The following is a 14,744-nucleotide window of genomic DNA, read 5'->3' as shown; positions in this document are numbered from 1 at the left end:
TCTTCATAATAAATCTTCGTAGTTTTGGAAAGATGGGTTTGATCTTGATAAACGTTTAAACCAAGTCTTTGGTAAGATAAAGAGCATTTCTTCGTGTTCAGGATTTTTACTGAATTTATTGAAGACGTTCCGGATCGACGGGGACTTCATTAAGTAAATGCAAGAATGTCTTAAAAATGACATCCGTCCCTAGATTAACCCCACTATTGAGCATAAATTGAGGAGCTATTTACATTCCACGACTTCTGGTACTGCGTTCAAACAACTACTCTTCTATCGATCCGCCATATCCCACGAGACGCTTATGCGTCTTACCTAGTCGATTTAGTCGATATAAATGCCACCGTTGGCCTTGGTCGGGCATGCGGATCAACACCACGTCCGCGTTGCGATGAGTGTTGCTGTTCACGAACCACATGGACCACCGCCTCTACCCGGGGCTCGCAACTCGCGGTGACAACCGTGGCCTTTACCGGCGGCTGTGGCCTCGAATGGGTGCACGGATTGTAACTGGAACCGCGTGCGCGTTGCGTTTCGACGCGCTTTGCACTGGGCTTTACATTAAAGTCAATTAGGCAATTGACATCGTAGCGATCGGCCCGAAGGTCGGCACGAGTGACCCTTCAGCTGTGAACTAATAGCCATTTGCACCCACAGTTTTGCGCCACCGAGGTGTTTTGGAGTTTGTTCAAACAAATGAGTCATGGCGTGGTTGAGCAAACAGATTACTTTATGTACCTTTGTACCATTACGACAAGCATAAATTTAGGGCATACGTGCGTTATTGCTGAAACGAAGCTTTCGTTTTGAAATTCGAATTCAAAACATTCAAATTCAAAGTACACAACGTAAACAGCTTGTAAACATGGCTTTGTCGAACAACTATTTTTTTTGCCACCGGCAAATTCTCGGCGTAGTTGTTTGCGAAGGCCATTGTCAAGGCTTCCCATCAGATGAGCTAGAAGTCGATTACGTCGTGATTTTCCTGCGTGTTTATGTTGATCGTGATCAGAATCGCATGTATGGCAGCTAATTATTCGATTATATAAATTCATTAGGATCCGTAGAAAATTTGCAACAAGGACATGCATATCAACTTCTTGACACGTGTTTCATAACAGCTAGTCGTTATTAAATAAATCGCCTGTAAGACCATTAAAGACGCTCAGTGAATTGAACAATTCCATAGCATATACATATGCTAGGCTCTCCGTTTGATTGACTTTTGGAAACATTTTTTTTCCTCTAGATCCTGAAAAACCGCCACCATGGGATCGGGAGGTAGAATGGACTGTTGCGGGCAGTGCGTGAAATACAGTATGTTTGCGGCCAACTTCATCATCTTTGTAAGTACCCGTCACGCTGCCAGTGTCGCACAAGGTCAGCTATGTTTGCCGTGACAAACGCATTTCCTACATCGACAGATCGGTGGAGCAATCGTGTTCGGCTTGGGCGTCTGGACGCTGGTGGATAAACACTTCATCAACGAGCTGTTGGGCACGAACCTGTTCTCCGGTGCGGTGTACGTGCTGATTGCGACCTCCGCCCTGGTTTGTCTGCTGTCATTCTTCGGCTGCATGGGCGCAGCAAAGGAGTACAAGTGCATGCTGCTGACGGTAGGTTCCGCTGATGCAGGATCGCTTCCTTAATGTGTCGGAAGTCACCTGCCGGCACGCCAGTTCCCGTAATGTAACGCCTTCGCGCTTTTGCACTGGCTTTGGCTTTCTGTAGACGGGAGGGACAGATGTCGCTTTCGTTTGTGCTTTATAACAATGTTTTTGGTTTAATTATATCGCTTTTCCTTACGCCCCGTGCCCGGTTTCCATCCCGGTGTCACGGTGCAACCGCACGCGGACCTTCCCTCTGTCTTTGCAGTACTTCATCTTGGTGTTTCTCATCTTCGTGACGATGTTGATTGGGGGCATCCTGGGGTACGTCTTCCGAGAGAAGGTTTCGCAGACGATGGGCGATGAGATGCGCTCCTCCATGAGCCTGTACGGTTCGCGGCGCACGATCACAACGGCTTGGGATGAAACGCAGGAGCGTTTGAAGTGTTGCGGTGTCAAGAGCTACAGCGACTGGCGGGGCGATATCCCGCAGTCCTGCTGCCAGCGGACATTGGACGGTCACAAGCCATGCATAGAGAACCCCAGCCCGGAGAACATCTACATCAACGGGTGCCTCGAGATCACGTCCAGCTACATCCGGGACAATGCAGCCATCATCGGGGGTGCCGGAATCGGTGTGGCGGTGTTGCTAATATTCGGGATGATATTCTCGTGCTCGCTGTTCCGCATGATCGAGTAGTTGCGGTGGAACAGGACGCAGAAGCCATACCTCACACTTGCCTTCAGCAAATCCCGCCCGGCGATTTACATCAAACTCCTGGAGCGGGACTCCAATTTTACCAGGCCTATTTTTTCCAACCCGTCATGGAAATGGTGCGACGCAGAGCTAAAACGAAAAAGAATATCGCAAAGCAATAAGTGAGCACGAGAGCAAATCCAAACAACCATTCGTACAACACACGTGCATTCGTAGTTTAAGACCCCGCCAATTTATTTTTCGCTTGTTGACTCCTTGTTCCGCGATTTGCAGTGCTTTCCGTTGCGGCAGGTTTCGACGGTTATAGCAATTCTTCTGCACAACAGCATTCCGACAGCAAAGTGCACAGTTTCGTGAACTTATTCCTATTCCATCGTACATGTGCTTTCTTGTATTTTGTTTTTTTGAGCGCCAATAGTCGTGTGTTTGATTGTGACGTCGGGATATGTTAGGCATTCTCACCGCAGCTGCTCTCATCACTTTTTAATCGTTAAGGTTTTAATTTTAATATAAGTCTACCGATCGGCTAGAGCGCGATAAAGCAGAAAGACAATGGAGATATAAATTGATACAATCGATTGGCATTGATAAAATCCACGATGCTGCGATGGAAGAACGAATGTGTAATTCAATTGGATTATGTGCTTTTTAGGGTTAATAAAGAAGAAGAAGAAGTGCTAGGAAACTAAATTGCTTAATTGTTTTTCCTTGTTTGATATACGCCATCAAAATTTGTGCTGAAAGGTATTGTGGTAAAGTGGTAATAATTTTACTTTGGGTGTACTTTCTTAGTACTTTTTGTTGTCGTTTTTGGTCGTTGTCCTGCTGGGAGTCGGATCGGTATTGGGCTACGCATTTCGCGAGAGAATAGCACTTGGTCTGCAGGATCAAATGTACCAGAGCCTGGACATGTACGGACGCCGCCGGTTGACCACTGTCTCGTGGGACATGACACAGGAAGATCTGCACTGCTGCGGTGTGGAGAACTATCGTGACTGGAACGACCGGATTCCGGATTCGTGCTGTTTGGATGACTATGGTGCCCGGAAACGTCCTTGCCAGCAGGTGCAGACTTCCATGACGATCTACCAGACCGGATGTTACGATGCAATTACGGTGTCGTTGATGAGGAACAGTTTGTTGCTGGGTGGTACCGTTCTACTGCTGCTGCTGGCAATTGTTCCAGCGACGATAATGGCTTATTTTATGCTTACAGCCATCTGAAATATCACCCATTTGTCCGAGATGCTTCTAATAAACTTCTAACGAAGGAATATTTCTGTGGAATAGGAGATAATGGCTAATAATTTGTGAAAGAAATACTCAATCCTTAAAAGGATAATAACTTGATCTGTGATCCGAAGTCATCCTTGAAATAAGTCTTGGCACTAGTCAGGCGCTCTCAGGGCTCGTTCGCATATGTTTTATTGATACACATTTAATCCGTTTAACCGAAAGCTAACTGGGTTCACAAAATCGTTGACACAGGCATTTAGAGAGAGGTGTTATGCGAAAGAAGTCAAGCGACGCATAGCAATGATTATAAGACGCAAGATTGCATCGAGTGCAAAAAAGATGATTTATTTATATATTTAGTTTGTTTTATCAACACTGTAGATAAACTATAATTCATTTAATTGCTGGGTAGGATTAAATTTGTATGCACCTTCATTGTCATATAATTGGCCAAAACTGCTGCCAGTATTTTTTTCGAGTAAACAAGATGTGTGTTGGGATTTAGTGTTTTCGTACATTTCTTTAAGTTACTTTTTTGTTTTGGTCTGTTTCATAAAGCCCCTTTCTTTTTGTATAAATCGGCTTCATATAAACTAATATATATGTATATGTATATATATATATTTATATGCTTGTATAATTTGCATGATTCCAACCGTTTAATTATATGTTATTAGTATTAACACACCATTTATCATTGTGGTGTCGAAAATTATGAATATATAGTTTTGAAAAGCAAACACACTAGCTCCTAGCGGTAGCATAGAGGAAAAGCATATGCAAACAATAGAGAAAAACAAAACGCCATCAGCGGAACAAATTCTGGAGCAATGTGAAAATTTACATAGCTAAAGTTGTTTTGTAACATATCGGTTTCATGTATGAATATGGTAACAAACTAATAAGATGATACTTTATACTATTATACCCATACGACACATAGTGCTTTTTTCTGTGTGCAGTTTCTGGACTTAACCACGTAACAACGTTCCTGATTTGGCGTTTTGTTCTTATCTTAAGTAATGTTTTTTTTTCACGAGCGCAACGTCAAATACAAGGTAGTATATCTGTATTGTGCTTTCTTACAAAAATCTAGCTTAATTATGGTTGTAAATAGACCAGCGAAGCAACGCCAGACTTATGCTTGTGTATTACATCGATCATGCAAGCTGTTGACCTGCTGTGGGCAACCGATAAAGAAAGCACTTGCTCAAACATCACAAAGTGCAGCGAGCTTTCCCGGAAAGCTTATCCTATGAGATTTTGTTAATTTGAAGAATAAGACAAAAAAAAGCAAAATGGAAGAGAACATTTTTGTCACATGAACAAAGAAAATTATTTTGATTTTAGTGTTGGCCATTTAAATAGATAGCTCAGTTGAAAGACACTTCGATGACACGAGTAAATAAATATGGCTATCACTGGTAGGCTCCTCAGTAACAGTTCAGTTCAAAAGTACCTATAAACAGTCCGACTTCGCGAACACCCAGGGATGTGAAATAATTATGTTTTATGCACAAGCAAAAAAACTGATAATCCACAGATCTGTAACGAACACGTACAACGTGTTTAAAATGAATTTAATTGTTTTCAAAAATTGTGCTTGAACGATATTAGGATTCACACCAAATATGTTTCCTTTCCAGTTCAGGACGTATAGAACACATCGATTGTGCGATCGCTAACGTTTAAACACCTATTTAAACGTAAATTCGTACATTTCTACCTATATCGTTTGTTGGAAATTATCCGACAGTTTCATCGCTCAATGGGTTTGGCATCATGATGCTTGCTAGAAACCAAAGAGACGCTCTCTACGAGTTAATAATTAGATACGAAATAAATGTTTTAACAAATAAACTAGAGCGTACTGTTTGTCGGACGAAATATCTATTAGTTTTGTGTGTTGGTCAGGGGATGCAGCCTAACGCTTGCATCCGTAGAAACGTTCGTCGGTAACGGTTAGGTTTGCCGATGAAAGCACAAACTAACAATGCTGACGCTGCACAGCACGATAGTAACGACAAACAGCATCATGTAAACTGATGTAATGAGCCAGAAGGTGAACAGATACAGAGACTTGTTGCAGTACTTGCCCAGGGCGGGATCGTAATTGGGTTCGTAAATCTGGTAGATCCAGAACGAACCAATGATAAACCAACCTAGCATGAAGCAGTTGATTAGGGTTTGTGTCGGTGTTTGCCGTAATCGCTCCAGTTCCTGCTCCTCTCGGCTCCGAACGCGTGTAGACAGGTGTAGCAGCTGTTTTAACACCCCGAAACCACCGCCGACCAGCAGATAAACGGGGATGTATTCTCCCTGAGGACAATCGTACAGGTAGATGGAACCGAATACGATCATGCAGACTGGAATGACAATCGTGATTCCTAGGGCGATGGTGCAGCCGACTGTGAACGAAACATCGCAATTAGATTTGAAAGAATGGTGTAATGAACCTCGTTCATTAGCAAGAGAGCGATCTGCTACTTACGGGTGCCTAGTATGAGAATAACGATGTTCACTATAAAATCCAAAATTCCTCGCGAGGATTTCCTAGCCTCCCGCACACGTCCGAACAACGAATCGTAGGATGGTGGAGGCGCTTCTACGTCCACGGCTTCATCGTAACTGGGTGGTTCTCCGCGGCGGGACGTACTTGGCCCAGCGTTTTCGATCAGCTGGGGAGCTGATGGGTTGTAGAGGTGACTACTATCGCTTCTGATGTTGCTCCCGCTGCTTGCTTGAGCTATCGGGTGCGAAGAAACTATCACTGTTGTTTGTGGTACTATCGGCGGAGGTGAGGTGGAGGTCGTATTTGTGCTATCTATTTCTTCGTGGCCGGGTTGCTGAAACATATCGGAGTAAAAGAAACGCACCATTCTATCAGTATGCTAGCTTGCCTGGTCGTTTTTGCATTGAGCATCGTTCGGGACGAGAAAGTTTCAGACACGCGCTGGCCGATGGGGCGAACAACAGGATGTCGCTTCTTTGTTTAGACGCGGCTGTAGTCGTGCCCGCGGATGTCGTCACCAAGCGAAAGTGTTTCTTCTTCCGACATGGAAATGCCGATTGCACATGACTTTCGGCTGACTTTGGGGTGTCTCGCTTGGCAATGCAATGAACAGAACCGAACGACGCGGCACCGTGGCACCAACGCGCTCGTCACCATACCTGTTGAACGTAAATATCATGGTAGTTGGAAACTGCTACATTCGCCGAAGGATAGAGACCACCGCTGTTGGTAGACATTGTCACTGCACTTCGGCACGAGAACGCCCAAGCACTCTTGACGAAAACTCGCGACTCAACTGTGTGTCCCGGTTTGAGACGATGCACTTGGAGTTGCAGTAATTGTGCGTGCTTATACTATATATGGAATGAAACGCATAGTTCGCATCACATTCCGGTTTTGTTTTTTTTTCTGTCTCGTTTGTTTGTTCAAAAACGGAATGATGTCACTTTTTGACGTCGTCAAATTGAGACTGACAGATCGAAACATCAAAACACGAGCTGCTTATACAATACCGCAAAATAAAACAAACTGGGAGTTATTTGGTGAAGTAGAATTTACGGCACGTTTTTTCAAAAATGTTCCCGATCAAACTGTGGCCCGTTCGAGCACTAACATCGACATCTTTAGCACAGCAATGGATGGTAGTGCGTTCGCTTAGTTTCGGTGCATCCCGGTTAGCTAAGAAAGCCGAACAGGCGGCAGATGAAGAGCTGGCCGCGGAAGACCTGCCGGTAACGTTTGTGGACGATGATGCAGAATCAACACAAGAACGTGAGGCTCGCATCGCGGCATTGCGGAACAAATCGGGCTTGCTGACCGCGCATAGAAACATGCTGCATGACGTACTGCCGTACGACCAGTCACAATCATGGATACACGAAACCGTGAAGTACAAACGAATGATGCTTGGAAGATACGGCATCGATGGAAGCAGAGTTGATCCTCGTGAGTAGAAGGAATCGCATAGCAACTGGCAAGCACGTGTACTTATATTTATCGTTTTTACACAGGAGTGTGCTTTCCTACCAAAAAGGAAGCATTTGAGAAGAAGGAGTACGAGCGTGTTGCATTTCCCTTTGGCTTGAAGCAAATGATGGATGAGAACGAAGCCGCACGTAAAGCGCGCAAGGCGGCGGTGGAGGCTCGCGAAGCAGACGTTGCACGCAAACTAGAAAAGCTTGATCAGTGGACGTCGGATTTAAATGCCCGTATTGCCAAGAAGGAAGCTGAGGCACGTGCTGCGAAGGAACGAAAGGATCGTTTGGTGGAGGAGGTACGAAGGCATTTCGGATTCAAAGTGGATCCTCGGGATGAGCGGTTCCAGGAGATGTTGGCCCAGAAGGAACGCGAAGATCGAAAGAAAGTCAAAGAGGCCAAGCGAAAGGAAAAGGAAGAGAAAATGATGGAAAAACTACAAAAGAAAACAGCAGAGCTAGAAGCCGAAATTGATGTACCAATTGAGAAGACAAAATAAATTTAATAAACGAATAAATTAGTTAGAGGAAAGCGACAAACGGCTGTTGTTTTAATTTTTGGTGGCGATTGATGTGTGGTACAAATTTAAATAGTTAAACCAAATGCTTTCCCTCTCCGTTAACGCTGTCCTGCTTCTGGATTAGTGGCAGATATCAGTAGTAAAATAACAACCGGAACGAGATACATCCACTGCGAAAGAAAGCATAAATTTAAAATGTAAAAGTCTGGTCATGCCAAAGTCTGGTGTGGAGTCTTACATATTTCGCAAAGAAACTGCGATTGTCCTTTGTGTCGCCACGTTCTCTGGCTTCACGTTCGCGTTCCATTTTTTGAATGAAACTCGCAGTATCAGGGATTGGTGCAGATTCAGTGTGCTTCACGTAGACATCTGTATTAAATTCGTCAAGTACGTCGACATCACTATTGGATAAATCGTGACACTCGTTCATATTGCCATTGTTAACCGATTGCGTGACTGCGGTTACTGTTCCAGAATGGTCCAAAGAAACCCACAGAACATCGGTGAGTTGGGCCTTAGCCAGGGCGCACTACAAACAGGCAAGGTTATTTGATGCGAAGTCACATGTTACCTTTTGTTATACATACCGCCTTAGAGGATGTGAGAAATTTCGTCACCCCGTCGGAATCAGAAACATGTGCTTCCATGCGATAGAGCTGCTTCTGTTGTGCTAATCGTTTCAGCTTATTTCTATCTTGTAAAGTAAGTGGTTCCTGTGCAACAGAAACCAGCCCAGTGTTACGATTTGTGACAGTGATGTTGCCTCTCAGAGTAAATTTATTTGGTTCGTCGACATCCAATGCATGAAACAGGGCTATGTTTAGCCAACCATCGTAATCAAGTGAGTTCTAAAAGATAGCGGATTTACACGACGTGAATTAAGCTGGTTAAAATATTATAACAAAAACTTACTGCTTCTATGTAACTGAAACTGCAAATAAGCCACACAGAAGTCACACATGCTATTTTCATTAATAAATTCATCATGTAAGGATTATTTCTCGTCTCCAATGGATTTCTTCTTCTTTTTTAACTTTGTTAATGGGGTGCGATAACACGATATGTTTATGGAATCTAGCAGCCACTAATTTTCTCCACTGACCAACAGATTAAGTGTATTTTCTATGCTCAAAATATTGAAATATGTCTGTAGACAAAATGAGTGAACATAGTTTTATATTAATAATCGAATAAAGTTAGGCGAACAAAAATACCGACCAAAACATTAGCACCCATACATTATAATTGACATTTCGTATGTCAACTATGATTTGTGTAACAATCAAATCAGTGCCGGTAAAATTGATCAATAATTTGCTATGGATAAAACTAAACATGTCCAAGCTTTTAAAAATTTTATATGATACAGCTTACAAATATCTTATCATCTTATCTTATTACTTTAGTGTGTGAATTTGCAATTCAGTAACCAGACCTGATCACATTATACCAGAACACGTTAACAGAACAGATAACAAGCAGAAATCTGTTTGCTGAAATTGATTGCACTATAGAACCTAATTATTATTCTATCAAATTGGAGAATAGTTTTTTATTTATTCTACTGATAGTTTTCTGGTCAGAGAAAAGTTCATATGGTTCCTGTTCACAGCATTTAGAGGTTTGCATGAAATATTTCATAGGGATGCCATAATTTTGACCACGTGTTACAATTTCAAATGGCGCGGTAGAAGGAAACATATTTCAGGGGTTGGTACTAATAATCAATAACTTACCATGTTACTATTTTCCATTTAATTGATTGAAAAATGAACAATGAAATCCTTAAAAAAATACGGTAGTGGTTTTTGCTTAATATAGTTTATATCAAAATAAACAATAAATCTAATAAGTTCAACATTCAACATTTATTCAGCCCGTTGGAGTGGAATTTTAAAACACTTTGAAGTAGTGACTTCGTTCTTTTCGTTTCGTACAGGATTCATTAATGTAGCCATCATCGTATATGAGATATTGATGGGGTGTTCTGTAAAATATCGTAAAACAAATGGATCATCCATTTCAAGCAAATAAGCGCCCAAAATCTACATGTATCAGGAATGCCAAAAACGTACATATCCCTTTTTCGGTTGATTCGATGAAACTATTTACCTTTTGTAAGTAAGTACTTTTATATCTACCAGAGTTGTTATTAGCCCCAAATAACCTACCGTAATAACACGTTGACTCTCTTTGGTTATGTAAAATAATTTAGTGAACCCCACCATGTTAACCGTAGAGTGCTATTTTGAGGACGTGTGGTTCGCGAGTTCAAAATGCTAGTTAACCCATGCAAGTACCAGAAGCGATTGGAGGACTTAAGAAGGACTTAAGAATACCATGGGAATAAAAAAACCAATAAAAGAAACCAATTACTTCGTTACCTGTCCATATCCCTATCGCTTATAACGTATATATTTGAGGTAAATGCAGCATCAACCGTAGATTTACCATCCGCAGACGCATCCGTAGGAATCTCGCTCGGCATATTCGCAGCATCCTGCTTTTTCCTGCGACACAGTTTGATAATGTTTTTGTTCGAAAGATAGAGTAAAGTGCCTATTACAAAGATAATACCGACTACAGCAATGGGAATAATTACAAAGAGCTGAGTGTCCTTCGACAGTGAGTGAGACGGTGGCGGTATTTCGTGGTCCTGCTTGCCCTGTCTGGTAGGATCCGTACGCCACCATGTCCAAACGCCGCCAAACTTTGTTGGGTTCGCTTCCGGGTCGTGTGGTCTGTTGCGCGGCCTAATCGATCGCAGCCGGTAATATTCGACATGGTCCCGTATTTGTCGCATTTTCCTCGGATATTCTCCGGAAATGTCGTGCATTTCGCAGGGATCGTTGATGATATCAAACAGGCAAGGTTTCACCAACGGGTTACACTCCTTGCTCGTGATTTCGTTCCCACAATCCACTTTGGCGTGGCGACGTAGATAGGAGATCACTTTCTCGTCCAGATTGGCAGCGCGTGCGATGCCGGTTGACATTACGGCGCTGAGGTACTGATCGTCTCCCGGTAGAGTATCCAACGGGTCTGCCTGACCGTACCACTGATCGTTAGCCCCGTTGAGTGTGGTACCGTTGACGTATTTGAAACCATTTTCCATGTAGCTAGTGTAGCCAAATATTTCGTCTAAATTGTTCATCAGCTTCTGGCGAGGATTGCCAGTGCCGTACGCAAGCGCTTCCCACTGGTCTATGCCATCGATATCGCTGAAGGAACTGTTGCCAACCGTAATACCCGCGGCTGATGCCAGGGTTGGTAGCCAATCGGATATGTGGAACCACTGATTCGAGACACGCTGCGTGTCTTTTAACAGCGGGCTCCAGATGAGTGCGGCCGTGCGTACGGCACCTTCCCAGGGAGAATGTTTTTGCTGTAAGGGAGCAGATAGGTTAATCGATTTATAGTCTTTCAAAGCTCATACAAGCTACTCGTCGAAACGTACCCCTCGCAGAGGATAGTTAGATCCCGTATTACTATGCATGCCCCTGGTGACTCCTCCATTATCGCTCAGGAAAACGATGATCGAATTATCGAGCATGTGGTTGGCTTTCAAGCTGTCATAAACGGCTCCAACACTATCGTCCAGCTTTGACATTATTGCGGCATATTTGCGACGATCATCATTTCGGATGTACGCAAAACGATCGATCGTTTCCTGGGGCGCCTGCAGCGGATCGTCGTCGTTGGCTGCGTGTGGTGCGAGGTGATTCAGTACGAGCAACATCGGTTCACCGCTCTTGCCATGCTGTCCGATGATGTCCTTAGCGACCATAGTGAAGTAATCCGTCGCGTACGTCCCGTTGGCCGCGTAATTGACGAACCGATTTTGACGCATGTCGTAGCCCTCAAACGTGCCCTGTCGCCAAAGAATAGAACTTATAAGTACATACAGGTTTACTGTCGGGTTTTACGGAGCTTTATGGGTGTTTCTGTTTGAACAATGATAATGATGACGTGTTTGGTGTTATGTAAGCAGCCCTTACTGCACTTTAATTCTGCAATGCTTTCCGGACATCCATCTTCTATCATAAATGATCATAAACTAACAGTTATAACATTTACCACGCTTGCTTAGAGTGATGTAATTCAATATCGAGCGATAAAAAGGCTAACGCTAAAGAGTAACGCTGAAAAAGAAGTATAAAAAAGAGGTATACCTCCAGGCATTCAAATGAGTTCACCTTGGAAGTCTTGCATACGAACAGTGATGAGCGATATATGATCATCACGATCAGTATGCTTCTAAAAAATATGAGTTTATTTCAAGAGGCCTGTCTAACAACATATCATTATTGAAAAGACTTTGCAGTTAAAAAAAAACAATCTTTGGCGAGTTATGATCAAAAATCTTTTCTGAGTGTTTAAATCCTGCTAACCTTGATTTTACGTTTAAGCAAAGTCATTGTCAGCACCTTTGTTGAAGTCCCTTGGTACGTATATGTTTTTTTCCTTCTAACAATAGCCTCTTTTTGTTCACTCTATACGAGAATACATTCGAGCATAAAAGCACATTGAAGTTGATTTTGTTCAAAGCATAAGTTCAAATGTCTTTCAACATTTGTTATCCATCCTTGGTTGGAACTTCTTGTCAACCCAGAGTATGAACTGAACTGAATTCCAACTGAATTGATTTGCTTTTAGTTGCCTTTTTGCATGGCTTACTATGTTTCATTCAACATATTACCAACATTCCCGTTTAAGCAACCGATACTCACGCTATTCATCTTAGACACGTAGCTCCAGTAGTCGACGTACGGGCCAAGGTACCCAACATGGGTATCGAACCCCCTGCTGGTAGGGATGTACTGCTCAGCGAAGAACCCAAGGTGCCACTTGCCGATCAGGTGCGTACCGTAGCCGGCCTCGCGGAAGTACTCGGGCATAATACGCTGGTCCAGCCCGAGACCCCACGGTTCATCGCTATCGATCACGTAGTGCTGCATGCCAATGTTGATCGGGTTCCTGCCCGTCATCAGGGCCGCCCGTGAGGGCGTACACATCGGCGCAGAGTAGTGCCGGTTAAGGATGATACCATCGTACGCCAGGGCGTCAATGTTGGGCGTCACTATCTGGTTCGTGCCGTGAAACCCTACGTCGTTCCAACCCATATCGTCAACCATGATAAAGACGATGTGTGGCCGTTTCCGGGACTCCTGATCGAAGGTTTGCACGTTGCCAATGACACATGATGACAGTAGGACGGTCACCAAAGCAACCCAGCCCGCTTTACTCATCGTGGGTGCGTTAATAACACTCCTCGATCTGGTTCACCAAAATTGCGTTTATGACGGCCTTGTCTGCAAACGATCGGCATGGACAGTGCCGCTGGCAGTGTTTAGTAATGGTTTGTTTGTTTGCTTGATTTGTTTTTTTTTGTTAGGTTAGAACACGTCACAGAACTAGATACTCCCGGCACTGATTAGATCACAGCGGTGTCCTCCAAGCTGATGGTCTGATGAAGCTGTCCCGTGCCGCTCTCGGGAGAACCCAAACGGTTTTATCGAAAGAAATATTAAAACACACGCACGCAAACGGAGACCGCGCGTCCGAAATGCGAGATCGCTTGCAGATCTCGTGGTGTGACAAACAAACAAAGTAAAGCAATTAGATTTTATCAGATCAGTGCCTTGTTTGCTCGTTGCCGTCGCCTTCTGGTTAGACCTTGCCGGCTGGGCTGCAGATAGCGTACAGGGCGCGTTTCACAGGCGTTCAATCAGTCACCACCAGCCGCAGGGCACCGTTTGGTGGAACTGGCTGCGTTTGGTGCGAAGCGGTTTCGATTACTCGGCCCGGTTTCCGTTGCGTGGCGTCCGCGAGCAGACACACCACGGAGCTTCCCCACGGAAATGGCTAGCAAATTAATCGGTTGACACTCGAGCGGTTCCACGGCGAGCTCGTGGTGTGAGCAAATCGTACCGTGCGGTTAGCAACCGGACCCGTCTTAATCACGGGTGACCGAGATCCGGATCTTTCTTTATCTCACTCGTGAAGATTTCACTCCAACCGGACCCCCTTTAAGTACGCTTTGCCAGCACTTCCGCGGGAATGTACACACTGTCTGGCTGGCTTAACAGCTGGCGATGACTGTGTTGTCGCGGGTATTACGCTCGAATCACAACCTGAAGATCCAAATACATCGCTGCTCTAGTACCACTCTATCTGGAAGGATTTTCGGGACTTCTAAGATGCTGAGAATCCCTGAAAAAAAATCCGTAATACCCGCGCTACTACAAACGGTTTGCGTTGTTCGAACGCGAAACCCACACTAACTTATTCGCGGACCTGCGATCCGTCGTCGCGAATGGCTCTCGGTGAACTGAACTCGTCACGATGAGGCACTACCGGACGAGATCCCCACCCTTCTGGCGGGAAGGCGTACTATTGCCGCTCGAAGCTGGGATGGAAATTGAAGACGTTCGTCGTTATCGCATGCTGCGTATGTCGGGCAACCTGGTTGGGTAACGGGTGTTCGTATCCAGTTCTGCAAATGTGGTGAAAAAAAAACCCATTAAGAGCCGTCGCACCGATAATTGGTTTAAGGGTTCAAATGCTCAAAGAGTGTGAGCTAAATTATTTTGTTTTTACTGCACCGAGAGTGCAGTTTTTTATGATGGAACGACGAAGGTTGCTTCTAGGGGATTTATAAAAGTAAACGGCTCA

At 44.1% G+C, this 14,744-nt stretch overlaps 5 protein-coding genes across 7 annotated transcripts; 2 read left to right on the top strand and 3 right to left on the bottom strand.

Annotated features, from left to right (window-relative positions):
• Positions 1 to 1,260: 1,260 nt before the first annotated feature.
• On the top strand, positions 1,261 to 3,008 carry LOC128731371 (tetraspanin-11). The gene is made up of 3 exons (XM_053824486.1): positions 1,261 to 1,346; positions 1,425 to 1,616; positions 1,876 to 3,008. The coding sequence occupies exons 1-3, from the start codon at positions 1,269 to 1,271 to the stop codon at positions 2,305 to 2,307; spliced, it is 702 nt and encodes a 233-aa protein (XP_053680461.1). The 5' UTR covers positions 1,261 to 1,268; the 3' UTR covers positions 2,308 to 3,008.
• Positions 3,009 to 4,110: 1,102 nt separating this feature from the next.
• On the bottom strand, positions 4,111 to 6,847 carry LOC128721561 (uncharacterized). Its single transcript, XM_053815323.1, has 3 exons — positions 6,733 to 6,847; positions 6,053 to 6,407; positions 4,111 to 5,969 (listed from the first exon to the last, which is right to left on the bottom strand). The coding sequence occupies exons 1-3, from the start codon at positions 6,808 to 6,810 to the stop codon at positions 5,524 to 5,526; spliced, it is 879 nt and encodes a 292-aa protein (XP_053671298.1). The 5' UTR covers positions 6,811 to 6,847; the 3' UTR covers positions 4,111 to 5,523.
• Positions 6,848 to 7,149: 302 nt separating this feature from the next.
• LOC128721562 (growth arrest and DNA damage-inducible proteins-interacting protein 1) lies at positions 7,150 to 8,079 on the top strand. The gene is made up of 2 exons (XM_053815324.1): positions 7,150 to 7,519; positions 7,585 to 8,079. The coding sequence occupies exons 1-2, from the start codon at positions 7,150 to 7,152 to the stop codon at positions 8,046 to 8,048; spliced, it is 834 nt and encodes a 277-aa protein (XP_053671299.1). The 3' UTR covers positions 8,049 to 8,079.
• LOC128721563 (ER membrane protein complex subunit 10) lies at positions 8,079 to 9,282 on the bottom strand. Its single transcript, XM_053815326.1, has 4 exons — positions 8,982 to 9,282; positions 8,657 to 8,917; positions 8,308 to 8,598; positions 8,079 to 8,239 (listed from the first exon to the last, which is right to left on the bottom strand). Exons 1-4 carry the CDS (start codon positions 9,054 to 9,056, stop codon positions 8,168 to 8,170), a joined length of 699 nt encoding a protein of 232 aa, XP_053671301.1. The 5' UTR covers positions 9,057 to 9,282; the 3' UTR covers positions 8,079 to 8,167.
• A 639-nt stretch (positions 9,283 to 9,921) lies between these two features.
• On the bottom strand, positions 9,922 to 14,196 carry LOC128721559 (arylsulfatase B-like). 3 transcript variants are annotated; one of them, XR_008410778.1, is made up of 5 exons: positions 12,800 to 14,195; positions 11,527 to 11,940; positions 10,672 to 11,454; positions 10,454 to 10,579; positions 9,922 to 10,056 (listed from the first exon to the last, which is right to left on the bottom strand). XR_008410778.1 is itself a non-coding variant. In XM_053815321.1 (4 exons), the coding sequence occupies exons 1-4, from the start codon at positions 13,316 to 13,318 to the stop codon at positions 9,963 to 9,965; spliced, it is 2,028 nt and encodes a 675-aa protein (XP_053671296.1). In that variant the 5' UTR covers positions 13,319 to 14,196; the 3' UTR covers positions 9,923 to 9,962. The 3 variants fall into 3 exon arrangements, 2 of the variants coding, with proteins under 2 accessions (XP_053671296.1, XP_053671297.1); XM_053815321.1 differs by having other exon boundaries at positions 9,923 to 10,056; positions 10,454 to 11,454; positions 12,800 to 14,196; XM_053815322.1 differs by having other exon boundaries at positions 9,951 to 10,579.
• Positions 14,197 to 14,744: the final 548 nt, after the last annotated feature.

Source organism: Anopheles nili, chromosome 2, assembly GCF_943737925.1.
Source record: "Anopheles nili chromosome 2, idAnoNiliSN_F5_01, whole genome shotgun sequence".
NCBI classification, from domain to species: Eukaryota; Metazoa; Arthropoda; class Insecta; order Diptera; family Culicidae; genus Anopheles; species Anopheles nili.
Note: the sequence above shows the minus strand (reverse complement) of the source record. Positions and strands in the feature narration are given on the sequence as shown.

Bases quoted from the DNA above. Each gene is read 5' to 3' on its own strand.
- LOC128721563 (XM_053815326.1), bottom strand. From the start codon at position 9,056: ATGATGAATTTATTAATGAAAATAGCATGTGTGACTTCTGTGTGGCTT. The intron at 8,599-8,656 runs GTATGTATAACA...GCCTGTTTGTAG, and splicing joins TTCTCACATCCTCTAAGGCG to TGCGCCCTGGCTAAGGCCCA. The intron at 8,240-8,307 runs GTAAGACTCCAC...TTTCTTTCGCAG, and splicing joins GCAGTTTCTTTGCGAAATAT to TGGATGTATCTCGTTCCGGT.
- LOC128721559 (XM_053815321.1), bottom strand. From the start codon at position 13,318: ATGAGTAAAGCGGGCTGGGTTGCTTTGGTGACCGTCCTACTGTCATCA. The intron at 11,941-12,799 runs GTGAGTATCGGT...CTTTGGCGACAG, and splicing joins ACGTGTCTAAGATGAATAGC to GGCACGTTTGAGGGCTACGA. The intron at 11,455-11,526 runs GTACGTTTCGAC...GCTCCCTTACAG, and splicing joins CTAACTATCCTCTGCGAGGG to CAAAAACATTCTCCCTGGGA.
- LOC128721561 (XM_053815323.1), bottom strand. From the start codon at position 6,810: ATGTCTACCAACAGCGGTGGTCTCTATCCTTCGGCGAATGTAGCAGTT. The intron at 6,408-6,732 runs GTATGGTGACGA...GATATGTTTCAG, and splicing joins ATGATATTTACGTTCAACAG to CAACCCGGCCACGAAGAAAT. The intron at 5,970-6,052 runs GTAAGTAGCAGA...TTTCGTTCACAG, and splicing joins TATTCTCATACTAGGCACCC to TCGGCTGCACCATCGCCCTA.
- LOC128721562 (XM_053815324.1), top strand. From the start codon at position 7,150: ATGTTCCCGATCAAACTGTGGCCCGTTCGAGCACTAACATCGACATCT. The intron at 7,520-7,584 runs GTGAGTAGAAGG...GTTTTTACACAG, and splicing joins TGGAAGCAGAGTTGATCCTC to GAGTGTGCTTTCCTACCAAA.
- LOC128731371 (XM_053824486.1), top strand. From the start codon at position 1,269: ATGGGATCGGGAGGTAGAATGGACTGTTGCGGGCAGTGCGTGAAATAC. The intron at 1,347-1,424 runs GTAAGTACCCGT...CTACATCGACAG, and splicing joins CGGCCAACTTCATCATCTTT to ATCGGTGGAGCAATCGTGTT. The intron at 1,617-1,875 runs GTAGGTTCCGCT...CTGTCTTTGCAG, and splicing joins ACAAGTGCATGCTGCTGACG to TACTTCATCTTGGTGTTTCT.